We start from the raw sequence: 13,094 nt of genomic DNA, 5'->3' as shown, positions 1-13,094 counted from the left end.
TGGATGGTTGAAGAAAAAGGAAAGGAGGGTTCGTTACTTTTGTGGAGACACCCACATTCTTCAGAGTTCAAGTAGATCAAGAAATACGAAGAGAAGATTCATTTCTTACCCTAATAGAAGATGCAACATTTTTTAGTGAATTGATGAAGAAGAAACAAAAATTTTCTGGAGATGATGGATTAATGAGTTCACAGCAAGATTTTGAGAGGGCTAGAGAATTGGAGGCACAAGAAAAGAAGATAGATAGATTAAGTGTGGAGCTAGAGAAATTAAATATGAAAATTGGACAAATAAATGCTTGTGTGGAGAGGTTGTGTGGTGAAATGATTTCTGTCTAGGAGCAACTTGGCAGATTGAAAGACACTATGAGGAAGCAAAACAGGATGCAAATTGTATTGATATTGTCTTTTGGTGTTTTGATTGTTGCAGTGTTATATGGAAGGGTATAGGGATTATGGCTTTCTTGTGTATCCCTGGATATCATGAGAATGTAATAGTCTATGAAATTGAAAATGTATTATTTAGTGTGAATGCAATAAAGATACATTTTTTGTTAATTAATTTTGTCTAATGAATATTGTTATTTTACTATTTAATATGTATGAAAAATATGATACAGATGAAAAGAGAATCACAACAATCATGCATTGAATTATAAAAAATGTATTAAAAAGTACTTTTATATTATATATTCAAAGTCACCTAGATAGTCACAAAATAAATGGTTCACCAACTCATAACAGTAATCCAACCATATAACAACACAACATCAAAAGTAGTCCATACCATAAACAAAACAATGTCACATATCATAATATAATCTAAAAACCCTATAAAATAGCATCATATATCAAAAGAAAACACTAAAGAGTTTGAAGCCTTAATCAAATGTGAGGTCTATATGTTCAGGTGGCTGACTTGTTGCCTTTCTAATTCCTAGCTTAAGTCTTCTACTTCTTCTCATACCAAAGACTTTGGGCTTAGGCAAAGGATGAGATGGTGATGCAGTGATGAAAGCTGATTGAAATGGTGTTGCAAGAGTATTTAGTGGACGAGATGGTGGTATAGGGGCATTAGTTGGCTGAGATTGTGGTATAGTGATGGGAGCTGGTTGAGATGCTGGTGTAGCCCTCCCTCTATCCCTTCCTCTGCTTGTCTCTACTACTCTTCCTCTGCCTTTTCCCCTAACCACCCTAGATCTAGAAGGAGAAAGAGCATATCCATGTGCTATAGGAGCAGGAGCAGCATTAGATCCTTGTGTTGCAGCATCACCAAATTGGACATCAGCAGCAGCACCAGCTCAATTTCCAACAGCAACATCAGATCCTTGTGTGCCTTCAACTTCAGGAGCTACAACAACAAAAGTCAATTACTAATAGTTCATTCAACACATCACCAAATTAACCCAAAAGCATTATCTATCACAATAGGGTTTGGGAAGTACCTCTTGCTATGTCCATATTGACCACAATTATTGCAGGTAACAGAAGTTCTAGTTCTTCTATATTTTGTTTATGACCTGTTCTCATTAGGATTTTTTTATTCTAATCATCATTGGCCTTCTAAGTTTAGCTCTAAATTCGGGGGGAGGAGGTCATAGTAGTGCATTGTATCTTTGGCCACATGTTCTCTCCGTTAATTGGTGATACTGACTTTTTATATGTGGCAAGATATTATGTTGGGTTGTAGTAGTTATTGTAATAGTCTTCAAGGTTATCACCTTTCTTAGGTATTGCACAACAAGCATGTGGGAAAGGCATACCACACAACCCCCAAAACAAACAACTACAAGTTTCAGCCAGCAAATCCACAGCAGACCTCTCTATCATCATCCTATTCCTATGGTAAACTTCAAACTTTAAGTTTTATACCCACCTAGCTTGCCACTCCATAGCTCTAACAGCAATGACACCCAGCCTTTTTTTGGGTTTTGGTAAAATTGAACCTTCATACCTATCTGTCTTCTTTTTTTATTGGAAAATCTAGACATCTAATAACACCTAATCCATTCAAATATAGTGAGGTTTGGCTTGTCTCTTGCCTCCAGAATTCTCCCATTGAATGCCTCTGATATATTTCTCATTAACATGTCATTCTTGGCCAAAAATGTGAAGTTACTCTTTGTCCATAATTTTGGATCTAGAACCACCAACTTGTCATAGCACTCTCTGTTAATCTTCATTAGTTGATTCATCATTCTTTCCTATTTCTCTACATATGTAATTTTGACAATAGATAGAATAATATCCCTTAACACAGTTCTACCCTTATAAACCTTCTTATAGTTGGCATATAAGTACCTCAAGCAAAGCCTATGCTCCAACATTAACAACATCTCTTGAAGCACTTACAACAGCCCCTAAAAAAACATTTATCATTATCAAACACAACAAAATATCATTCAAATGCAAATCAAGTATTACAAATGTTTTACTTTTTGTTGGTCTGACATAAACACCCATTTTCTTTATTCTCTGATGTCATTCAACAGCAAATCCAGGAACTATCTCCAACTGTCCTTAGTCTCTGCCTCTACTACAGCCACTGCAATTGAAAATTATTATCATTTGGATCTCTACCTACAGCAACCAGCAATTGTTGTCCATGGTTACACGTCAAGTGACAACCATCCATACTAATAATAGGTCTGCAACCTACCAAGAAGCCTTGCTTCACTCCATCAAGGCACATATACATTTTCAAATATCTTGGTTGGTGTGTAAAAGAAGGCCTATCAATCATTATTTGGAAGCTAGATCCTGAATTTACCCTAAGTATCTCTGTACAGTAATTCCTAAGCTTGGCATATTGTAGGATTTTCCTTCCATGCACCTCTTCTAATTCCTTTATCCTTGCCCAATAATCCTTGCCAACACTTATGTTTGTCATATATTTGTCTTGAATGGTCTGGATAACTGTTGAAATCTTCATTTTCAGCTCTTGGCTGATGTTGTTGGAAATCTTCTTTGATATCTAATTGCTTGATGCAAGTTTGACATTATAATTCCTTCCACAGGTATGTTTTTCATTCAATGTCTTGATCCTAAAATAGTTAGAACCCCCACATTACTTGCAAATACATCCACTTGCACTTTTTCTTTCTTCCCTTGCAAACAACTTTGCACCTTACTTTGTAATTTTTGTTAAGCCTGATGTCTCTACCATTCAATAGGGCATGCTCCTTAATAGCATCTTTAAACTAATTTAGTGATTTGAATTATAATCCCACCTGAAAATACTCTCTACTCATCTCTGCCTCGTTGCAGTTTGGAAACCACTGGAAGGGTGCAGAAATTATAATAAAATGCAATTGACAAGTAATCAGTGGTAAATGCCTCAAAATTGTAGTGAAATTGTATTGATAAGTATAAGGATTGAGTGACAGAGCATAAGTAGGAGAGGAAAAAGAGTAAGACAATATTATGAAGGTATAACAATGAAATTATTGAGGTAAATAAAAAGGGGTAGCAGCCATGATGCCCTGCTAGAACCTGCGAAAGGAAGAAAGGAGAGACTATAAGAGGGAAGGAAGGTAGAGAAGAGAGATGAGAATTTAGAAATGGGAGAAAGACAAATACCACAATGATCTCCTGCTCATGATTCTCCCATTTCCTACTAATAGTGCGCCTTCTGCTACTGCGTCTCACACCCTGTACATTCGAGCCTTGCTCCACGTGTCCAATTTCTCTAACTAACTCTGCCCTCTTTTGGTCATTTTGCCCCACTATAATGTTTCCCCTTTTTGCTACTGCTCCTTTGTTCATTACATTACCCCGCTCTTCAACTTCAACCTTGTCCTCAAGGTTGAAATCTGGGTAAGCTTGGAGGAATTCTGCTGCATCCTCCCATGTCCTCTCTGCACCTGTACCTTGTCCCCATTGTATCTGTAATTGCTGCACTTCTTGGCCATTTTTCAAGATGACTCGGCGGTTCACAATGGTATGCGGACTAAGGATAGGGCCTTCTTCACTCGACCGGAGTGGCAGTGGCAAGTATTGCTCCTGTTTCTCGCCCCTGAATTTCTTGAGGGCAGAAATATGAAACACATTGTGGATTTTGGCCTCGGCTGGTAACTCTAGGCGGTAAGCTACTGAACTCAGCTTTCTGCAGATGGGAAAGGGCCCAAAATAACGCATTCCCAACTTTTGGCTCCGACGTAATGCAACCGAGTGCTGCCTGTATGGCTGGAGCTTAACCAATACTAAGTCTCCTTCTTCAAATTCGATGAATCGCCGATGCTTGTCAGCTTGAGTCTTCATGAATTGTTGAGAGCGTAATAAGGTAGATTTAAGTTGCTCAATCAACTTATCCCGACCTAACAATAGTTCCTGTAATGGAAGTTCATCCCCTGCAGAAATTTCATATCTGACCAAGGAAGGAGGGTCACGTCCGTATAGAGCTTTGAAAGGGGGCATCTTTATGCTGTTGTGATAAGTGGAATTGTACCAAAATTGTGCCCATGGAAGCATGTCAAGCCAACGCTTGGGATTCTCAAAACAAAAGCAACGAAGGTACATTTCTAAAGTCTTATTCAAGACTTCACTTTGGCCGTCCGTTTGCGGGTGATAGGCTGAGCTCATCGCTAAAGTGGTTCCTTGAGCGTGGAACAACTGCTGCCAAAATTTACTAATAAACACTTTATCACGATCAGAGACGATCGACTTGGGAAAACCATGGAGTTTAACAATGTGCTTGATGAAGGCATCGGAAACTGTCTTGCTATCAAAATCACGACGCAGAGCAATGAAATGTGCGAATTTGGTGAGTCTGTCAATCACAACCATGATCACCGAGTATCCATGAGAAGGAGGTAAGGATGTAATAAAGTCCATGCAGATGTCATCCCATACCTGGTGGGGAATAGGGAGGGGCTGCAACAGTCCTGCTGGCTTGGTAGTTTCAGCCTTAGCTTGCTGACATATCACGCAATTCTGGACATACTTTCGAGTGTCCTTATGCATATTTGGCCAGTAGAATGAGGAACGGATCCGATCAAGAGTTTTAGCGATACCAGAATGTCCCCCGCCCGGACTATCATGGTGCTCATGAAGGATAAGAGGAATGAGGCTGCTGTTTACTGGAAGCACTACTCTATCTTTCCATAATAGAATACCATTTCGGACCGTATAGTGTGGATCAACCTGCCTGTTTTGAACGCATTGTTGCCACAATTCTTGTAATTGTGCATCTGCCTCAATTTCTGATTTAAGAGTCCCCATCCATTCAGCCTTGGGACGAGACCAAGCTGCAAAAAAACATCGTGACAGGGCATCAGCAACTGCATTTTCCTGCCCCGGTTTGTACTGTATCTCATAATCATACCCCAGAAGCTTGTGAAGCCACTTTTGTTGCTCAGGCGTATGCAGAGTTTGATCAACCAATGCCTTCAAACTCTGCTGGTCAGTACGAATGATGAATTTTTTTCCCAGCAAATAATGCCGAAACTTTGCTACAGCTTCCGTAATTGCATAGAATTCCCTAACATAAGCTGATTGTTTCTGTAGCGAAGGAGACAATTTCTTTGAGAAGAAGGCTATAGGATGCTTTTCTTGAATCAATACAGCACCAACCCCTGTCCCTGAGGCGTCAGTCTCAACTTCAAAGGGTAGCTCAAAATTTGGAAGAGCTAAAACAGGTTTGGATGTAATGGCAGCCTTCAATTTATTAAAAGCTAGTGTGGCTCCATCATCCCAAGCAAAGGCATCTTTACGCAGTCAATCAGTAAGAGGACTAGCTATGGAGGCATAGTGACGAATGAATCGACGATAGTACCCGGTTAAACCCAAAAATCCTCTTAGTTGTTTCACATTGGTTGGTTGAGGCCACTCCATAATAGCTTGAACCTTGGCTTTCTCCATGTGAACGCCACTGTCTGAGATAGTATGCCCTAAATAATCAATTTCACTGGTTCCAAAAGAGCACTTTGAGAGCTTAGCAAAAAGGCATTCCTGTTGCAGTAACTTTAACACAGTCTCTAAGTGCTGTAAATGTAAAGTAAAGGAAGGGCTATAAACAAGGATGTCATCGAAAAAAACCAACACAAATTTACGCAAGTAAGGTCGGAACACATCATTCATCAAGTTCTGGAACGTTGCTGGGGCGTTAGTGAGGCCAAATGGCATGACCAGCCATTCGTAAAGGCCTTGGTGAGTGCGGAAAGCAGTTTTGTATCTATCCTCAGGGCTGACCAGAATTTGGTGGTAACCCGAACGAAGATCAAGCTTGGAGAAAATGGAGGCGCCAAACAGCTCATCAAGTAATTCATCAACCGTAGGAATTGGAAAACAATCCTTAACGGTGATATTGTTTAACGCTCTATAGTCCGTACAGAAGCGCCAAGTACCATCTTTCTTTTTGACTAGTAATATTGGAGAGGAAAAGGGACTCCGGCTTGGTTGAATAATCCCGTCATCAAGCATTTGTTGGACCATGAATTCTATCTGTGCTTTTTGACTGTGAGGGTAGCGGTAGGGTCTAACCTTAACAGGGTCAGCACCCTTGATTAAAGGAATACAGTGATCATGACGGCGCTGTGGTGGTAGGCCTGAAGGTTGCGCAAACACCCCTGCATAAGAGTGCAGCAATTTCACCACTTCCGGGTGTATGTCGTCAGATAGAGTCAAGGAAGAATGAGCAACTTCAACATGAGGCTGCAGCTGCAATGTGAAAGCCTCAGCAATAGAATTGGTATGCATAAGTCTCCGGATGTGGTGGAATTCTGCCTGGGCTATAGCATTGGTCTTCTCCCCATGTACCGTAATCAAACTACCCTCATGCATGAATCGAATATAAGCTGCTTCATAGTCCACAATATGGGCTCTCAATCGTTTCAACCAAGTGGTTCCAATGACGAGATCACCACCAGCAACATTTAAAACAAATACATCAGGGACCAGCACCTTATAACCCTGTAATGTCACTTCTAGTAAAGGGATGCGACCTTCAACCTGCATAATGTCAAAATTTCCCACTACAACTTGGACTCCCGGAGCTGGCTCAATGGAGAGATTCAAAAATTTTGCAATCCGCGGCTGGATGAAGCAATCGGAGCTCCCACCATCAATGAGTGCTTGGATTTCTAGCTCACCAATGTGAGCTTTGATTCGAATAGTGGAGTGGCCCGATGCACCATGCATGGCATTGTAAGAGAGATGATGGTCTATCACCTCTGCATCCAGCTGTTGTAAATTTTCTCCTTCAGACACAACTATGTCCTCACTATTCACTACTACATCTACCTCATCATTCTCAACTTGCATAAGCATGAATTGCCGATTTGAGCACTTATGAGCAGCTGTGAATTTGTCATCACACCAATAACAAAGACCTTTCTCTCGTTTACTCTGAATTTCTGCCGGAGACAAATGGCGAATGGGATTCCTAGGTGGTGGGAGAGATGGCTTCTGAGATGGTGTAGGAAGCAAGGGAGGCAAGCTATTCCGTTGAAAGGTACGCACAGGTGTAGAGGAGTCGTGTGATGGAGACTTAGAGGTTGCCGGACCTGGAGCGTTTCGCGGAGATGTCGAAAACTTGTCTTCATAGAGCCTAGCCAAGCTTACGGCACGCATCAGTGAAGGTGGACATTGAGATTTTACCTCACGTCTAATATCGGCCCGGAGACCGCTAATGAAACAGTCGCGTAATGCATCAGCAGGTTCGATATGAGTTCGATTAGCAAGAGCTACGAATTCAACGTAAAAGTCACTTACGGAACCCTGTTGTTGCAGCTTGAACAAAAGCTCCCTGGGAGACTCAAATAAGGAGGGGCCAAACTCTAATTCAATAGCACGCTTGAGCTGCGTCCATGAACGAAACTGAGCGGAGCGCTGTGACATCTGAAACCACGGAATCGCGGAGCCAGTCATGTGCATCGCAGCGAGGCCGATTTGCTCTTCCGGAGGTACTCTAAAGAATTCAAAATACTGATCTGCGGAGAAAATCCAACTCAACGCATCATTACCGTCAAATTTAGGAAGATCGAAGCTCACCCTTCGAGGCTGTGACCAAGGACGCGAGTAATTGTCAACTCCAGAGTTCGAACCTAGCGGGGACTCGTGAGAGATGGAGTGTTGTCGGGACCGATCGGAAAGGAGCTGAGTGAGGGATGACTGAATCGTCTCGAATTTCAGATTCGTCGCCTCTTGCGCTCGAGTACGTTCTGCTCTGTTCTCCTCAGCCACCGTTTCTATCATTTGAGACAAACGCTTCAATTCCGCTTCCATCGTCTTCATGCGAGTGTTTTCCGCCATGGCCAATGAAAGCACCAAATGGAAGGGTGCAGAAATTATAATAAAATGCAATTGACAAGTAATCAGTGGTAAATGCCTCAAAATTGTAGTGAAATTGTATTGATAAGTATAAGGATTGAGTGACAGAGCATAAGTAGGAGAGGAAAAAGAGTAAGACAATATTATGAAGGTATAACAATGGAATTATTGAGGTAAATAAAAAGGGGTAGCAGCCATGATGCCCTGCTAGAACCTGCGAAAGGAAGAAAGGAGAGACTATAAGGGGGAAGGAAGGTAGAGAAGAGAGATGAGAATTTAGAAATGGGAGAAAGACAAATACCACAATGATCTCCTGCTCATGATTCTCCCATTTCCTACTAATAGTGCGCCTTCTGCTACTGCGTCTCACACCCTGTACATTCGAGCCTTGCTCCACGTGTCCAATTTCTCTAACTAACTCTGCCCTCTTTTGGTCATTTTGCCCCACTATAATGTTTCCCCTTTTTGCTACTGCTCCTTTGTTCATTACAACCACCTCTTCTTTATCATGTCATTAGAATTTCCCTCATAACTATTTACAGTTTCATATCCATCAGGGATGTCTCTAATTTTCTCATCAACCTCCCCTAAACCTTCATCACCTGGAGCAACCCTATCTGTAGGAGCCTCTTCATTCAGTGGGCCATTGAATCCCTTGAACATATTTAATTATGGATTATTATCCTCTACCTAAAACCCAAAGTGATCCTCGTGATCACCATCGTCAATACTATCATCAAATGCCTCTTTTTCAGTAGAAGGCTCTTACTCAGCATTCACTTTAACTTTTATCAATCCACTGCCATTGTCCTTACCTTCCTCTGCCATATAATCAACGTCACTAGAAGTGATTTCAATCTCGTTACCTCCTTCGACTCCATCAACAACATACACCTCACAATGTTTCACAGAACCTGACACCAAAGACCTAGTCATTCTCATTGCATCCCCATCAGACTTCATCTCTTTAAGACTTGATTTCAAATCCATATCTAATTCCTTATACCGTAATTTGGCGTATCTCTTTTACCACAGTTACTTTAACTCACTCACAATCTCTTGAAAAGATCATTCATCAACAACAAAATACAAATCATTCATAATCTACCTAAATACTCTAATCCGTGTCGGTATCAACAAATTTTTCATCGTGGTGGATCTCAATGGTGAAACCTAAATCTCCCATTACTACATGAATAAACAAAAAAATGCAACAACATAATTTTTTATTCAAGCATTTTCAGAAATCAAAAAGTTCTAATAAATAACCCAATAAAATCTCACATGCAGAAAACAAGAAAAATATTTTAGTGAATAAGAAGGATAAGCAATATCTTGCCTAGAAATAGCAGAAACTCCTTCAATGTTGGCAGTGATAACGGAGAAACGACACTCTCTAGTAACACTGGTGGAGTTGAGCTCAGCTAAATATGGTGTGCTCGACAAAAGGATGAAGGAATAGTGAGTGAAGGGGAGGGGTTTTCGTCTAAGTGTGAGAACAAAGATTAAGAGGGATAGTTTTGTCTTTACGAAAATAGGATGAGAGTGACCATTAGGGATTCAAAAAAAAAAAGATAAGAGAATCTTTAAATTAGAAACAGAATATTTTGTTAAACCAAACGTTTTACTCATGGTAGGAACTTAATTAGAAAAAAATAGAGTATATACCCAAATAGGTTCCTAAGAAATTTTGCGTCGGTTGTTTTTGTCCACAAATTTTTTTTTATTTCATTGAGGTCTTTTAATTTTATAAAAATAACATATAAGTCCTTCCATCACACTTTTGAGAACTTATTTGTCCAATTAAAAACAACATACCTTGACTAAGATATATATATATATATTTGTAAAATTCAAGGATCTCAATATAATAAAAATTTTTGGAGATGAAAACATCCGAGTAAAATTTTTCAATGACGTATTTGGTATATACTCCGAAAAATATTGGTTCAAGGACCTAATTGAAAGCAAAAAAAAAAAATATTGGTTCAAAGACTTAATTAAAAAATTGATGAAACTATAAGGATTAACAAAATAATTAAATCTTATTAATTTCCAAAATTTTTTTGATAATAGTATCTTTTTCTATGTAATTAATATTATTTATATTTAACAAATTAGAAAGTTCATAAATAATGAAAACATCATGTGAATTATTTGACCTTCAAAGACGATTCATATAATGAATTAATTTTTTTCACTAGTTATTCTTTACATATTTAGAAAGAATTTCATTATTTAAATTTTTTATTTTATTATCTAATTAGTAATATTGGTGAACATTAGTAATAATAAAAATATATTCCTTCATCGTTGACTTTGTAATTATAATTTATTTTAAATTTTAAATTCAATTAATTTTATTTCTTTATCTGAAAAAAGTAAATTAAACTATAATTTGACTTAATAATAATAATAATAATAATAATAATAATAATAATAATAATAATAATAATAATCAGTAACTATCTTAAACATTATATTTTTATTATTAAATTATTAAAATTAATTAGTATACATTGATAATATAAGAGAGTTTTATATCATTAAAATTAATTAAGGACTTGAAGAATATTTAAATAATGAGTGTAACAAGATGACTACAATAACCCTAATAACCAACAGGAGAGGATGTACAAGATTAAATCAGTGCTAAAAAAGGGTATACATTGAATGCTTAAAAAAGGAATAGTAAATAAACTACTATTTTCACCGAAATTTAGAAGAAAGAAAAAAGCTGTGTTTATAGAAAAATAAGTAAACTATTACTTTATCGATAAAATTTAGAACGTTGACAAATTTATTATAAATAAAATTAATTTAATCTATTTATAGATAAATTATCGGTTAATAAAAAGAATAATTTACTCAATAAAATCCAATATTGTTTGATCGAAATTTAGACAGTTCATTAGCACATGATGGCAGCATAAATAAATCTGTCTTCTCCTACGTTATCATCATTATTTATTAATTTTACGATCATTGCACATTTGCAATCTAAAAAGCAAATGGCAATCACACCATCAAGCTCCGAATCTCACACACCCACACCGAAAACCATTCTACAGCCGCCTTCACAGCCGTCGCTGCCACCACCACAGACACCAGCCGAGAACACCGAGTGCGTAAAATGCGACTCGTGCGGCTTCAGTGAGGACTGCACCCCTGCATACATCACTCGCCTTCGCCACAGGTACGTACAAAAATAATATTTTCGACGAGTTATTATCGGAGTCAATAGAATTTGACTAAAAGAAAAAAAAAAACATCAATATAGGTACCAAGGTCGGTGGCTGTGTGGGTTATGCATTGAAGCAGTGAAGGAAGAATCAATGAGGTCAGAGAGGGACATATCAACGGAGGAAGCTCTTAACCGCCACATGAAGGTCTGCACGCAGTTTAGAACGCTGTTGTCGGTGCCTTCTTTGCATGAAACGGAGCATCCAATCTCCGCTCTCGGCCGCGTCATTCTCCGGCGAATGGACTCTTCCCCGCGGAGGCATCTCAGGTCCAACTCCGTTGGCTCTATGCATCCTGTCAATGCCGTTGGACCATCGTCCTCTCTCCTTCGAACTGGTAGTTGCTTCCCTTCTCTCTCTCGTTAGCGGATTTCTCAGTGATTCGCATGTTATTGAAAGGAAAAAAAAATATGAGAGAATTAAGTTCTATAATGTGACACAAAACTTTGATATTTAGATTAATGGGAGCCTCTTATTATCCCAATTTACAGGTCATCAAATTACTCTAAAGTCTAATAGTTGTTAAAACAAAAGTTTTGACAGAAATTGTAATACTGATTGAATGAAATGTGACGATAATATTTCTTATTTATCAGAACATAACGGCTCTTTCGGGAAAAAAAATTCTGATTATTAGCATTTTGTAAATGAAGTAGATAATTGGCAAAGTTTTCCAGTGTTTAAGATTTGACTGGAGCTAGGTTCAATCTGATTAGTGACTTAGATGCTGGCAATTTAATTCTTCAGTTGTTCTTTTTTCTTCACCATTGTACATAGAGCTTGTATTGAACATTAATAAGAAAAATAACGCTATGAAAGTTTTCTTTTAAGTTTTCCATTGTCAATGTGTTTCTCCTACTAGTCCATTATGGTTCAAAGTGTTGCCAAATCAAATGGTTTTTGTTTCCTTCATCACAAGTTAAAATACGAAAATTTTAGTCTTATGAAAACTTCTTTTCTAATTCGATTTGTCACTTGATTAGAGAATTATCGGTCATTTCTTTACTTTTCATCTTTTGGGTTTGGGGTTAATTAAGGAAGTATTACTTAGGAAGATTTAGGTTACCACTAAAAGATTTTGACGATATTAATTCGTTTTACCGTTGTGGTGGTGTGGTGACTAAGCACCCTTTTGGTGCATTCTAGTAGAAACAATTTAGCCTAGACTTTTGCATGAAACATGGAATATAATTACAAAGAAAAGGAAAAAATATAATTCACAAAATATGGAATTAGCCGTTTCCCAAATAATGATTCCGCGTGAGCTTAGCTGTATTCTATCAAATTTCAGCATAAATATTTACCAGAAATGACTTTATTTGAGGATCTTTTTCCCATCACAGAAAAGGTAGAGGTTTATGAGAAACATTTGAATTCTATATATATGATAAACTTGAGCACATGTTCATTGAACTCATTTTTTATAATTTTCTTTAATATAACTTCTATATTTCTCCCTAAGCCCTCGAAGTATCATAGTGATACAGATACAGGACATTATAAGATATAAGATATGCGAATAAACAAATTTAAAATTCTTATAAAATTATTTTTAAATAAATTATAATAATATTTTGATATTTTA

At 37.9% G+C, this 13,094-nt stretch overlaps 2 protein-coding genes across 2 annotated transcripts; one reads left to right on the top strand and one right to left on the bottom strand.

Annotated features, from left to right (window-relative positions):
* Positions 1-880: 880 nt before the first annotated feature.
* On the bottom strand, positions 881-8,249 carry LOC130966135 (uncharacterized). The gene is made up of 5 exons (XM_057890903.1): positions 5,732-8,249; positions 3,579-5,626; positions 1,445-1,450; positions 1,283-1,350; positions 881-1,199 (listed from the first exon to the last, which is right to left on the bottom strand). Exons 1-5 carry the CDS (start codon positions 8,247-8,249, stop codon positions 881-883), a joined length of 4,959 nt encoding a protein of 1,652 aa, XP_057746886.1.
* A 3,029-nt stretch (positions 8,250-11,278) lies between these two features.
* Positions 11,279-11,875, top strand: LOC130966133 (uncharacterized). Its single transcript, XM_057890902.1, has 2 exons — positions 11,279-11,463; positions 11,548-11,875. The coding sequence occupies exons 1-2, from the start codon at positions 11,279-11,281 to the stop codon at positions 11,873-11,875; spliced, it is 513 nt and encodes a 170-aa protein (XP_057746885.1).
* Positions 11,876-13,094: the final 1,219 nt, after the last annotated feature.

Source organism: Arachis stenosperma, chromosome 3, assembly GCF_014773155.1.
Source record: "Arachis stenosperma cultivar V10309 chromosome 3, arast.V10309.gnm1.PFL2, whole genome shotgun sequence".
NCBI lineage: Eukaryota > Viridiplantae > Streptophyta > Magnoliopsida > Fabales > Fabaceae > Arachis > Arachis stenosperma.
Note: the sequence above shows the minus strand (reverse complement) of the source record. Positions and strands in the feature narration are given on the sequence as shown.

Bases quoted from the DNA above. Each gene is read 5' to 3' on its own strand.
- LOC130966133 (XM_057890902.1), top strand. From the start codon at position 11,279: ATGGCAATCACACCATCAAGCTCCGAATCTCACACACCCACACCGAAA. The intron at 11,464-11,547 runs GTACGTACAAAA...ACATCAATATAG, and splicing joins ATCACTCGCCTTCGCCACAG to GTACCAAGGTCGGTGGCTGT.
- LOC130966135 (XM_057890903.1), bottom strand. From the start codon at position 8,249: ATGGCGGAAAACACTCGCATGAAGACGATGGAAGCGGAATTGAAGCGT. The intron at 5,627-5,731 runs GTCCTCTTACTG...AACCTGTTTTAG, and splicing joins TCACTATGCCTCCATAGCTA to CTCTTCCAAATTTTGAGCTA. The intron at 1,200-1,282 runs GTCCAATTTGGT...TTCTCCTTCTAG, and splicing joins GAGCTGGTGCTGCTGCTGAT to ATCTAGGGTGGTTAGGGGAA.